General features: G+C 49.6%; 4 protein-coding genes across 4 annotated transcripts; 2 read left to right on the top strand and 2 right to left on the bottom strand.

The window, feature by feature from the left end:
• Positions 1-170: 170 nt before the first annotated feature.
• Positions 171-3,150, top strand: B0J16DRAFT_347759 (kinase-like domain-containing protein). The gene is made up of 3 exons (XM_046128603.1): positions 171-544; positions 602-2,082; positions 2,136-3,150. The coding sequence occupies exons 1-3, from the start codon at positions 498-500 to the stop codon at positions 2,840-2,842; spliced, it is 2,235 nt and encodes a 744-aa protein (XP_045980382.1). The 5' UTR covers positions 171-497; the 3' UTR covers positions 2,843-3,150.
• A 20-nt stretch (positions 3,151-3,170) lies between these two features.
• Positions 3,171-4,554, bottom strand: B0J16DRAFT_374797 (purine nucleoside permease-domain-containing protein; the record flags this gene model as incomplete). The annotated part of the gene is made up of 3 exons (XM_046130625.1): positions 4,389-4,554; positions 3,562-4,342; positions 3,171-3,511 (listed from the first exon to the last, which is right to left on the bottom strand). The coding sequence occupies exons 1-3, from the start codon at positions 4,518-4,520 to the stop codon at positions 3,171-3,173; spliced, it is 1,254 nt and encodes a 417-aa protein (XP_045980381.1). The 5' UTR covers positions 4,521-4,554.
• Positions 4,555-6,911: 2,357 nt separating this feature from the next.
• Positions 6,912-11,275, top strand: B0J16DRAFT_177559 (uncharacterized protein). Its single transcript, XM_046122536.1, has 2 exons — positions 6,912-9,907; positions 9,956-11,275. The coding sequence occupies exons 1-2, from the start codon at positions 7,304-7,306 to the stop codon at positions 11,144-11,146; spliced, it is 3,795 nt and encodes a 1,264-aa protein (XP_045980380.1). The 5' UTR covers positions 6,912-7,303; the 3' UTR covers positions 11,147-11,275.
• On the bottom strand, positions 11,276-13,265 carry B0J16DRAFT_177555 (uncharacterized protein). The gene is made up of 2 exons (XM_046122535.1): positions 12,783-13,265; positions 11,276-12,718 (listed from the first exon to the last, which is right to left on the bottom strand). The coding sequence occupies exons 1-2, from the start codon at positions 12,858-12,860 to the stop codon at positions 11,405-11,407; spliced, it is 1,392 nt and encodes a 463-aa protein (XP_045980379.1). The 5' UTR covers positions 12,861-13,265; the 3' UTR covers positions 11,276-11,404.
• Between the last annotated feature and the right edge of the window lie 38 nt (positions 13,266-13,303).

Below are 13,303 nucleotides of genomic sequence, written 5' to 3'. Positions count from 1 at the left end.
TAAACAAATCATTGTCCAGTTCTGTGATTTGAGTAAGCTGAATTTGCGGGAGCTTGAACGCCTACCATGGCTGTACGCTGCCAATCTACGCAACCAAACCCAGGCAGAATACACTTCGATCAATAACAAAATACGTGTATATGTGTAGATATCCGGCATGAATTCCTCTACTATTTCTTATGCCGCTGCAACGTGCTGTTATGGAAGCTGCGTTCCATGTGAGGTTCTGCCCCTGTCAGTCAATCAGCTGCAGCCTCAGTGATCAACAGTACAGCACAGCTCCACTGAACAAAGCTTCCCCGCGAAACTTTCCACTTCCATCCGCATTCCATTTCCACTTCAACTGACCAAAACATCCAATCCCATCCCAGCTCCAAACAGAAGAACATCGAATTTTCCATCGCCTGACCTTCTTTTCTTTACCATGAGTGCCATGCTGGCTTCAGCATCTGACGCTCCCGCTTCAAGCACATGCCATCGCTAGACAAGCACCCGACATGTCACTTATCCCCTACCAGCCCCACGAGGGCCGAGAGATTGTGCTGTACGTCATTTTCTTAGCTGTCGCAAGCTCAAGCTCAAGCTAACCCCTGGTCCTTAGCCGGCATCATAACGCTATCGTCGTTCGCGACTCTCAATCCCATCGACTCGAAATCAGAGGCATCTCTACTTGTCCAACATGTCATCAACCTCTTACTCGTTCCGAAAATGATCCCGATAGGGGATACGATCGTTCCTTTGGCGCCCGCCAAGAGACCTATGTCGACCCCGATTACTTTCGTATGCTCCGCGCCGTTAACAATAACGACACTTCGACCGATCATGGACCTCCAAGCCCTGTGAGGAGGATCTTCGGACCTTCTCTCGGCGTGGGCAGCAGCCCGAGTGCGCGCCAGAGGACGCCTTCTCCAGCTCCCGAGGAAGCCGAGTTTGTGTCGAGTACGCCTGGTGTTGCGCAAGGAGAAGGCAGCAGGATACGGCGAGATGCGTTTAGTCCAAACTACTTCAACACATTTTTCGTCGAAGAAAGGGTACTGGGCCAGGGTGGCAAGGGTGTTGTGCTTCTTGTGCGACACGAGATTGATGGGTGTGCCTTAGGTCAATTCGCTTGCAAACGAGTCCCCGTTGGAGACGATCATGCATGGCTTGAGAAGGTTCTCATCGAGGTTGAACTGCTTGCTAAACTTTCCCACCCAAACCTTGTTTCTTACCGACATGTCTGGCTGGAAGACTTTAGACTTACCCGCTTCGGACCCAGCGTCGCCTGCGCTTTCATTCTACAACAGTATTGTAATGGCGGTGATCTTCACCAGTACATTATAGGAGGCGCACCTCGTGAGGCGACCAAGGAAGAATTGAAAGCGCAAATGCGTCGCAGGTCAAAAGGCCAGCTCGAAACTCCAGTCGACTTGTTGAACGGCAATCGAGTATTGTCTGTTGAGGAGATTTACTCCCTTTTCAAGGACATCACTTCTGGCGTGGCATACCTTCACGCCGCCAACTACATCCACCGCGATCTGAAGCCCAGCAACTGTTTGATGCACCGCGAAGGGGGCAGAACAATTTGCCTTATCAGCGACTTTGGTGAGGTACAGCCCGAGAATGTTGTCCGCAAGTCCTCTGGCACTACTGGAACCATTTCATACTGCGCCCCCGAGGTGCTGAAGATGGACGCCATGTCAGGACGGTATGCAAATTTCACGACAAAGTCGGATATCTTCTCACTCGGTATGATTCTGTATTTCATGTGCTTCGGAAGACTCCCATACCAAAACGCAAATGCTCTTCAGGAAGAACTTGAGGATGTAGATGAGCTTCGAGCAGAGATCACCCAGTGGGAAGGATTTCAGGATGAACGACGCGAACGACCCGATCTACCACCGAGACTCTATCAGCTGTTAAAGAGACTACTAGCTCTCGACCCTGCGGATAGACCCAGCGCCAACGAGGTACTCAAAGCCATGAGGGGCGAGTCTGTCAGCTTTGATAATGGTGCAAGTCAAGAGCCTGCACCAAATCTTGGCATTGGGACTCGAATCCAAAATCTAGACTCACCTGCTCCTCCAAGCACCCCAGTCCCAGGTAAGCTTTCTCACTTTTGTGTTTTAACCAACTTTGCTCTTACTGTTTTGTAGGTCCCCGGCATCGTAACCAGACATCAGGGCAGGGGAAGTTTGAAGAACTTGGCGCGTTGGCCAGATCCACCTCGAGAGACTTGTCGCCCTCAAAGAGCGCGCAGGGCTCTCGGCTCGATCCACATCGACAGTCCTTGTCACGACATCGTGGGTCACACTCCATGGTTGTTTCTCGCAGCCAGGAAAGTCGTCGTAGTTCCCTCGTAACCCCAGCAGTCAGCGTCAGTGACGCGTCCGAAGCAGAAATGCACGAGCGACGAAACTCTCAGAGTCCTCCACTCCTCATGCCACCGCCCAGCACAACAGCGGATGCCTTGAGGCGAAGAGTGACCGTCTTTATTATCCGTCTCATGAACTTCGCAGGCCCACACTCTCCACTACTAGGTTACATCTTCCGCCTAGGCCTCTTCGGCATCAAAGTGACGACTCTACTGCGTCCTTGCTGGCCCCTCATGGCCCAGCTGAACGTAGTCATTCCTCTCATTGGCGTAGCGGCTCTGGACCTCGGTCTACCACAAGTAACAAGCTACTCGCCTATGTTGATACAAGGCCATGGAGACTACTTCTCAAACGGACCGCGTGCATGGGGACTCGGTATGAGTTTGACCCTTCTCGTGCTTCATTTCACAGTGCTTTGGGTTGCTTCCGGCTGGGAGACGCTGTGCGTGGATAGACAACACGACATCTGGACAGAGGGCCCTTGGTAATGGGAACAAAAAGGTTTGAGGTGATGCAAGATGATGTTTTGTTATGATAATGAAGTGTGTTTTTTGATGCATGTTGAGAGGCAAAGAGAGTTGACTTTGGCCATAGATTGACGTCGAGCAAGACCAATTAGTCTCACAGAATGCATATACTACGTAACGAAAAGATAGCCTGCATGGCTTGGTGTGGCGGGACCAGAAGGTCGTTGCACAAGAAGGGTATATATTAAACATGTAAAATAAATAGTACATTCGACCACCGTACATACTTGAGAATGCCATCCCAGACACCAAAAGTAACACAAAACACCACCAATCTTACAGGAAACTTCTAAACCTTTCTCAAAGACTTCTGTGTCAAGATCCTTCTTCTATCCATCTCCCTCGCAGCCATGCCATTCGTTTTACAGCCCTTCGCAATACGCTCCCCGCGAGTCAAACTTCCAAAACCGAAGTCTGGTTCGCCTCCAAGGCTACCAAAGATGTCTCCCACGTAATTTTCCGCTTCGATACCGTCTTTGAAAGTATTGTCCCAATCGTGGATGATACCTTTGACGATCTCAATGCCTGCATTGAAGATGTTGGCTATCGCAATGCCGAAACCATTTTGTTGTGCGGCTGTGAGATGCTCTAGGTCGGAGCGGCCGAGAGGGGGACGGTCGAAATTGGAGCCTGGAAGGGTCAGTAGGATATTTCAGAGTAGGGTGAGACGAGAGACGTACCAGTCCTGCAGACCATGACTCTGGAGAAGTCAATGATCTTCTCAATTGCTGCCCTGACCAGGACTTCCAGGACTGCGTTGTCTTCCTGTGCACTCATGCAGTACACTCCCGTACCATTCGTCCACACTCGAGTGGTATTCTCAAAAGACTCAGAGAGGCGACTGCCGGAATAGTATACATCACTTGTAGCAGTATCGCACTTGACAACGGAGGGAGGCTGAGATGCACTTCTATATGACTCGCCCATCCGGCCATACAGCGCACGATACTGCTTTGGGCCAGTAGCATCTTCCAGCTCAGCTTTGGAAGCTAGTCTGTAAGCCTTCTCTTGGAGTTGAGCATTGAGTTCAAAAACTTCAGTTCCATACGTGATGAATGGATACTCATGCGGTTGATCACGACCATATGAGATATATCCTGTGGGATAATTGGGCGGAAGAGATCTTGGATCAATCTCGTATTGGAGAGCAACCTGGACTGAGTAGCGAGCGAGGGCTACGGTGCCTAGGGTGCCGTACTTGGGATTGACGCCGGCTATACCAGCGATTAGGAAGTAAGTGTTGCTCAGATCGAATTTGGGGGATAAGACGAGGGCCATTAGGGAGGCGGCTGAGTTGACTTCTCCTTCACCAATGGTGAGATGGCAGATATCGCCGTTCTCAGTGCAAGTGGCACAGGGGAAGAGCATGGAGAGACCCGGGGAGTGGACAACTTTGGCTGACAGGTTGCCTAGATGGGTGTCTGGGAGACGAGTATGCCAGATTTCTGCTTCAGGAGACCACTAACACCGTGTCAGAGTTGTCCTTGAACATGATGCTGGCGCATACCATTGATATGATCATGACTTTAGGTGCAATAGGTTTATCATCTTTGCGGCTCAGGAAGCGTGGTAGCGCAGAGACTAAAGGCACCAAGCTGACTTGAAGAAAGATCGCCAGAAGAAATCTTAGTAGTTCCATGATTAATAGCTCGCCTCGAGTTGCTTCGAACAAGATCTCGAGAAAACAGGCGAGTCGAAGAGCTTTATCCTCACGAACTATTCACACACGATTTAAGACCAATGAATCACGAGTGAGTTCGAGACCTTCAACACCGAACCCGTCGTACACAACACATTCTATCCAAGGGGCGCCATGTGGGATGCAATGTCTCTGTCAGACTACCCTAACCCAAGCCTACAATAGAAACCGAACAACTGAGACGTAAACGGGATGAAGAGAATTTTCCCAACGGGTATCGAGCATCGGATGTCGCCCATTCCGTACCGTTCCCGTCAGCGAGTCAGGTCGAGGGTTCGGGAGGAGGACAGCAGCGGGATCTTGATGCGGAAATTGTGTTTGTTTAGAGATTCATTTCCGATAGATACTAAGATGAGAGTATGGAGTTGAAGAGTGTTGGAATGAAACGAAACAAGTCAAGACACCATGTGCTCAATGTTTGGAGATGGAAGCGAAAGACAGCGGCCATGTCTTTGATTCAAGCTTAACATCCATCTGGCAACTGAATCGGGGCTTATGTCTCTACCATTCATTACTTTGTGTCACAGGAGAACAAACAGTCTAGATGGGGAAGTTGGTTGGACATGGATTCAAGGTTGCACAAATATTCCCGCTCAATGGGAATCATATCATCGTGTGACGCTCATCTAGAAAGGTGCAGTATCTATCTGGGAATGCATGTCTCGGCCGGCAGGGGACCGAAGCGATCGGATGGAGGAACAGGGATGGCAATTGGTCAGAGGAGACGAGATTTGTTTTTGTTCCTGAAGCTAGACTAGAAATGATGGTGATGAAAATAGGAACTGTGATGTCTTGACTGGTGTTGAAGGTTCATGAATGGAGGTGATAGGGCATCACAAGCATTTTTGGTACCAGTGTGACTCATGTACTTCCTGAGTCCAATTGATGGATTTGGTATGAAGGACAAACGGGAGGAACATGATGGATTGGGCTATGGTGAACATGTGAGATGTGAGGCTGTAGAAGATCAGCGAAAGATAGTGGGTTGGGCTTGGGCTTGGGCTTGGTGGAGTAGGGGGAGTTTGCGTTAATCTGCACGTGGATTCCACTCGTGTCTGTACCTCTTGCTCTTTTGAATTGGATTTCAAGGTTTTGTACCTGCTGGAAGTGCAACGGTGGGCTGATTGAGTTTCGTGACTGTATGATATCCTGTCTTCAGGGTATCAGAAGAATTGACCCCTAAGCATAAGAGACGAAACAATTTAGTCACCTTATGCCAACTAAGACCAGCACTTGGGTTATTTTATTACGATAGCCTAAGTCTTAGAGGACATATCTTCTGTTACCTGTGTCTATACATCTTGCTCTTTTGAATTAGAAAACAAGGTTTTGTCCCCGTTGAAATGTAACGGCGGGCTTGCATTGGGTTTCGTGATTGTATGATATTCTGTTGATAATCGGGGCTGAGTATTCCGCTGCGGAATGTCATAGCGTTGAGGCTTTGAGGATCAAGGTTGTTTCCGCCTGTTTTCCGATTACTAAGAGGCTTTAAGGAGTGACAGAAAGCTTGTTGCCTAACATTAGCGTTAGAACCTCATACAACCTCACTGTTGATCTGGAAGTCAGTCAAATGAATTATTATCCACAAGACCCTGACCATGCTTGCCATGCTTCTCTATGCTTGGCCTGTAGATCTAATCAATCGCTCTACATCTCCATCAAACAAAGTTTCGATCATTGCCAGATTAGCATTGGGTAATGAAGTAATTGAAATGATACCGCCATCATCTGACTCGTTGGATTCTCGTCATTAAAACTTGGCAGTGACTGTCTCCTTGGGCCTCACAAAGAGCAGATCCTTGGCAGGTGGTTGTTGCCAAGGTTTTTGGTTGCCTTTTTTATTCTTCAGTTGAATTCAGCCTAGGAAAGAGAGGCCAGAGCCCCAGACTGGTGGAGAAGGTGCCGTCGGTGCGCTAACCTTCGTCCCGGCTGACTGTGTTGACACTGTGTGCAGTTGATTTGACTTCCTTCCATTACAGTTAGGTTAGCCTCATATTCCTTCCCCTTTAACATAATTCTTAAATCGACGACATGGATAAAAATAAAGACAACGACCATCTCAATTACATCAACCTTCAATATTATGATGACGACGCTCCCACTAACGAAAAGCCACTGTTCCCAAACTGTCACCCGCACAGCGTTGCAGCCAAGATGATTGCCAAGACGCCATAGCAGCAAAACCAAGCATTTTCAGGATCACCTAAAGGAAACAGGACAGAAGCTAGAGCAGCGCAGAGAGTCTCGGCCCTTCCGAGATGGATGAACCCACGGGGGGCTAGGGGGGTCATCGCCCTCTGTAAGGCGGACCAGTTACAGTGGGTTAGCGACGTGTCGTCGGTGATTGTTGCTGCATACGGCGCGTCTCTGTCATGGACCCCAGACAGCCAGAATAAAGATTGTCAGCCAAGCCACCACTCGCAGCCATCTCCCAACTTCAGGTCATTTCCCGGTGGATACCCAGCGCCCGGGTATGACGAGTTTCTCAATAAGGTTCTTTATTTTCCTGCTCTAACGCATTCGGGTCAAAGCCAGGTGAAAAACAATCCCCCACGCCTACCGTTCAGCGCTTCCTCCACACTCAACGGTCCCCGTTCCATCTCCAAACTGTCTTTGGTCCACCACTCACTTCTTCTTTCTTTCTTTGTGTCTATCTGATAAACTGCTTCTGTGGTTTGGCCGTACGATTCACGGCTGCTTTCGTACTTTGCGTCTTTATATTGATGGACGACATTACGCCTGCATCTGATCCACGCTATGGCGGCTCTGGCGAAGGGTCCAACTCTGTTTCCAACTCTGGTAATCAACACCAGCCCCCAAACGATACCACGATGAATTCCCAAGCGCCCGACGACAACGAACTGCCATTCGATTTGCACGATGATGATCCTGTTCAGGGAAACAACTTTGCCTTCACTCCGACACAACTACATAAACTCCTGACCACAAGGAGCATCCCAGCACTGCGCGCCTTTGGTGGTTTGCTGGGCTTAGCCGCCGGCCTGCGTACAAATATTTCGACTGGACTCAGCGTTGACGAGACGACTCTCGATGGAACCGTCACCTTCGACGAAGCCGTAGCTTCCGGTAGCCTTGAACGACCGCCAGTGGTTACCGCTGCATCTCCTCCACCATCGCCGCCGCTCCTCCATAATGGCTTATTCGAACATCATGATAAGCATTATGTCGATCGTAAACGTGTTTTTGGGGATAACCGCCTTCCTCAAATAGCACAAAAGTCTTTCTTTAGGTTATTGTGGATTGCTTTCAACGACAAGCTCATAATCCTCTTGACGATATCCGCTACCATCTCGCTCGCCATCGGTATCTACCAGTCGACCGACTCGTCAGGCGCATCGCGTGTTGAGTGGGTAGATGGTGTTACGATTGTGGTTGCAATACTAGTTATCATCATAGCTAGCGCTGCGACCGATTGGCAAAAGAATTACAAGTTCAAGAAGGTCAATGAACGAAAGCAACAGAGGGATGTGACGGTTGTTAGATCGGGTAGACTACAGCGCATCTCTGTCCATGAAGTTGTTGTTGGCGATCTCATGCATCTCGAGGCTGGTGATGTCGTTGCAGTTGACGGTATTCTCGTCCAAGCATCGAGTCTGCAGATGAACGAGTCTTCCATATCTGGAGAAGCTGAATTGGTTCACAAATGCGTACCGAGCCACAACCATCCTCGACCTGACCCTTTCATCCTAAGTGGAACCACTGTTGCGCGCGGCGTTGGCTCTTACATCGTTACTGCTGTCGGTGTCAACTCAACCTACGGGCGTATTCTTATGTCGCTGCGAGACGATGTCAAAGCAACGCCACTCCAGGTAAAGCTTGGCCGTCTCGGCAAGCAGCTCATCACAATTGGTGCCATTGCCGGCTCCATCTTCTTTCTCATCCTCTTCATCCGTTTCATGACCTCTATCAATAGCATCACCGGTGGACCATCTCAGAAAGCCGAAGACTTCCTGCATATCCTGATCTTATCCGTTACGGTTGTTGTAATCACAGTCCCCGAAGGATTGGCGCTTAACGTAACGATCGCCCTTGCCTTTGCTACGAAACGGATGCTTCGAGACAACAATTTGGTTCGACTGATTCGATCTTGTGAAATTATGGGAAATGCAACAACTGTCTGCTCTGACAAGACAGGTACTTTGACCCAAAACAATATGAGTGTGGTGGTTGGACGTGTTGGACTCGAGTCCTACTTCGATGACACTGATTTCGTTACTCCTGATCCTGATGCATCCATGTCACGCGCTTCGACCATCAAATGCGACAGTTCCATCGATCTCGCGAAGTCACTATCACCTGACTGTCGAAGATTGCTCAAGGATAGCATCGCGCTCAACTCCACAGCTTTTGAGACCGACGACTCTGGATCTTCGCCCTTTATGGGTTCGAGCACTGAAACTGCATTGTTGCAGTTCAGTCGTCAGCATCTGGGTATGGGTAACTTGGCCCAAGAGAGAGCTAACTGTCCCATCATGGCCATTCTTCCCTTTGACTCATCTCGAAAATGGATGGCCGTTTTGGTCAAGGTTGATGATGATCGATATCGACTTTTGGTCAAGGGAGCCGCAGAGGTTGTGCTCGAGTATTGCGCTTTCGTCATCCTGGATCCGACCTTCAGACTTCCAATCGCCCGCCTTTCAGAAAGTGACCGCGCAAGCTATCGCAACACGATTGAAGATTACGCCGGCAGAATGCTGCGACCCGTTGCCATGGCCTACCGCGATTTTACGGCTCAGGAGATCTTTGAGGGCCCTGATGAGGACCCCGACAACATTAATCTGGAATGGTTGGCGTCTGGCATGATCTTTGTTGGTGCCTTTGGTATTCGAGACCCGTTGCGACCTGAAGTCGTGGAGTCAGTCCGCCAATGTCAAGCTGCTGGAGTGTTCGTTCGCATGGTTACAGGTGACAACTTTTTGACGGCCAAGGCCATTGCAACGGAGTGTGGTATCTATACAGCTGGTGGTATTGCCATGGATGGACCGACTTTCAGAGATCTGAAACCTGAGCAACTTGATGCTGTTATCCCAAGACTACAAGTGCTGGCCCGATCGAGCCCCGAGGATAAACTGCTTCTCGTCACTCATCTGAAGCGAATGAACGAAACGGTTGCAGTGACAGGTGATGGCACGAACGATGGTCTGGCTCTTAAGGCAGCCGATGTTGGATTCGCTATGGGTATTCAAGGCACGGAGGTGGCCAAAGAAGCTGCTTCTATCATTCTCCTTGACGACAACTTTGCTTCCATCGTCAAAGCTCTAAGCTGGGGCCGAACTGTAAATGATTCAGTCAAGAAGTTCTGCCAGGTAAGTCTTTTGAGCTGGACTACTGAATGTTAAGTTGACAAATTACAGTTCCAATTCACCATCAACATCACTGCATGTATCATTACCGTCGTTTCGGAGCTTGTCGGCGATGCTATTTTCACTGTTGTACAACTGCTTTGGATCAACTTGATTATGGATATCTTTGCATCTCTCGGTTATGCCACCGATCATCCATCGCCCGATTTCCTCAAGCGCAAGCCCGAACCTCGCAACGCTTCTATCATTTCCATCACCATGTGGAAGATGATCATTTGCCAAGCTATCTATCAGTTGACGGTTGTCTTTGTCGTTCATTACGCCGGCTGGGATACTTTTAACCCCGATACTGAATTCGAGATCGAGAAACTACAGACCTTGGTGCTCAACATTTACGTATGGATGCAATTCTTCAACCAACATAACTGTCGCCGTGTGGATAACAAGATCGATATCTGGTACCAAGGTATCTTGCGAAACGTTTGGTTCATTGGCGTGCAGCTTATCACTATTGTTGGCCAATTCATCATCGTGTTCAAGGGAGGTGAAGCGTTCGACACGACGCCTCTTACCGGTGCCCAGTGGGGATGGAGTCTTCTCTTTGGTGTCATGTCCATTCCATTAGGTGCATTGATTCGACAAATCCCAGACAGCTGGTTCGCGAGCCTCTTTGCACTAATAGGTGCCGGTTGGTTTGCGATATGGCGGCCGCTCCGTGCATTCATGTCTAAAGCCTTTAGTTGCCTTAAACGCAAGAAGGAAGAAGACAAAGAAGAACAGCCAAAAACGGAGCACGAGATGGGTCCTGTTGAGAACATCCTGCACATGATGCATCTGACCCCGGATCCTGAGGAGGACGAGACACCAATGACACAGGAACAGAGAGAAGCTATGGCTCGATCAGACCAAAGAAGAATAAAAAAGCAAGGGGAGAAAGAAAAGCGAGAGATTGACCTGGGTGCTCTGGTGGAGGCGAGCAAGCTTGGCAAACCAACCAACGGCGCCATCTTCGAGATTCACCCCAAGACACTCAAGGATGATCCTCTTTTAAGGACGAGTGGTGGTACACTACCGCCGAGTCAAGATGAAGCATTCATGAAGTTTGTCGCTGTGAATCTACCCCGACCACCTCGAGCAAGGAGGACGCACCCTCGAGGCCAGACGCAAAGACAGGAGCAAAAGAAGAGCTCCTGGAGACACCACATCACGTGGGAAGGATTGTTGAGATCTAAAAGAAGATAATAGGCCTTGTTTTGCGTTCTAATACGAGATAGACAGGAGAAGAGCACATAGTTTACAGGCATAGATGCCTGTTATTTCAATGACATATTACGACGTTATGACAGAGAAGGAGGTTTAGGATACCAATATACAGGTCGCTTTACTAGGCCATAATAACAACGCTTCCGTCCCGCAAACTTTCCAATCCGTGTTCCTTGTGTGATATCCATCCATTTTTATATATATCCAATCCATAAACTTTTCACCTTTTTAATGTACTCATCCAGTTTTGATGATTGCTTCCTCAATAGCACTTCCAATCTCGGCTCTCGGTATCCCCGGTCCTCTCATCAAACAACAAGATCTCGACGCCAGCGACGTCACAAGAGTGGGTATGCTCAGTCGCACGGTTATAGGACTATTCTTCGGCTGTGTCGGGAACGAGAAACAGTTGACAAAACTCCAACTTTCAGGTTGTTTGGGCACAGCATCTGCTACGTTTGGCATCGGTGAGTTGTTGAGATCGAGTTCTAGCGTTTCAGCATCGACCATCCGGGCACCCAGCGTAAGAAGTAGTTTCTCGACGCCGACGATGCTAAAGAATCGTGTGAAATGGTCGATGCGTGATCCAGCCGGTCTGGTAGGCCATGGCCACTCGATGTCCTCCGTCGTGGTTGGGTTAAGTTCACCGCGGGCATAAACGTGGTGTCCGTATCGTCCATAAGGCAGATCAATTACACGATGCATCTCGTGCTTTCCAGGACCGATAAGCCAGCGTAAACGAGTAACCATTTCCTCCCTTGCGCGGCCCTTGAGTGTGTTACAGAAAAGACGAGCTTCTTGCGGGGTCATGGAGTATTCGGGCGGGGAGGTTACAAGGAGTTGACATGCTATTGTTAGAGCGGTGGTGGCGACGCGGAATGAGAAGGGCGATTGATGCTGTGGTCCGGTAGACATGACTTCGCCTGGAGCGGTTGGCGTTGTGCCGAGCCAGCCATTGCCGAAGATCTGGGGCGACAGGGTGAAGGACGGGATTGTGACGGGTTTGCCGAGATTCGGTTGCTGGAAATGGTGGAGCGGCGTGAATTGTGGCGTCGGCGGTGATATGGACGTTGCTGACGTCGAGTTTGAAGCTGCCGAATGAGTCGACGTCGACAGCGCTGTCGTCAAAGCCGAAGTCTGCGATTGCTGCACAGGCTGAATTCGTCTCAGGGTAACAGCGAGCGAAGAACCAGAATCCGAGTTCGTCTCACTACGCTCGCTGTCAGGACTCTGCGACTTGCCCGTAAGACGATTATCCTCCGTCGGCGAGCTCGACCTCGGTAGCACAACAAGATCCTCCTCGGGTCCAACGACCTCATGGGCCAGCTCAAGGATCCTTTCCATGCTACGCCGCAGGCTCCCCACGAGACTCGGCTGCCCGCTCACGATGGCTTCAGTGGTGAGCATCTCGTCGACGAAAGACATGAAGACGGAGCTCATCTCCTCGACCACCTGCTCGAGACGGCGGACGCGCTGGGCCTGTGCTGCTTCGGCGGCTTGGCGACGGCGGCGGAAGATGTTTTGGGCTTCGCGGTTGCGTTCACGACGGGCCTTGAATAGTGTGAGTTACATGGGTGGGTGTAACATGGTGGGATAGGGGAACTAGGTAGGTTACCTTGAGAGCTGCATCGTCGGTGTCCTGGATGCTGGAAGATAAGCGACCCTTGCGCTTGGTAGGCGACGTGGCTGTCATTTGAGTAGGGGTTTGCTCGTATAAGTGAGTAAAGTATGTATAAATGAGTGAAATGAAATGAGATGAATGAGCGAGGGTGATTTATGTCTCGTCTCACTCAGGTAGCAGTTATCTGCCTTCAACTACTTAATCGAAAGCAAGATAAATGAACGATTGTGAGTAAATGAATTGCAGATTGAAAAATTGTACGACACGTGAACCGGTAGTTATCGCGGCATTGAAGGTGGCGATCGAAGTGAGATTGGATGAAATGGACGGATGGAGATAACGTTGGAATCTTATTCTTTGGCTTAGCATGTTTTAGATCCCTCTTCTGGTCAGACCCCGTGACCCCTGTTGGGTGTCGCTGACTTACTAATCCTCGAGAACATTCAACCAATCAGAGGGCGTCATCGTCAATTGGTGATCGTGAACTTTATTTTTCGTGGGGATACTGGGTCTGA

The sequence above is a fragment of the Fusarium flagelliforme genome (assembly GCF_020744385.1).
Source record: "Fusarium flagelliforme strain FIESC 12 MPI-CAGE-AA-0113 chromosome Unknown B0J16scaffold_6, whole genome shotgun sequence".
NCBI lineage: Eukaryota > Fungi > Ascomycota > Sordariomycetes > Hypocreales > Nectriaceae > Fusarium > Fusarium flagelliforme.
The sequence above is the reverse complement of the archived record's forward strand: the minus strand, read 5'-3'. Positions and strand labels throughout refer to the sequence as shown.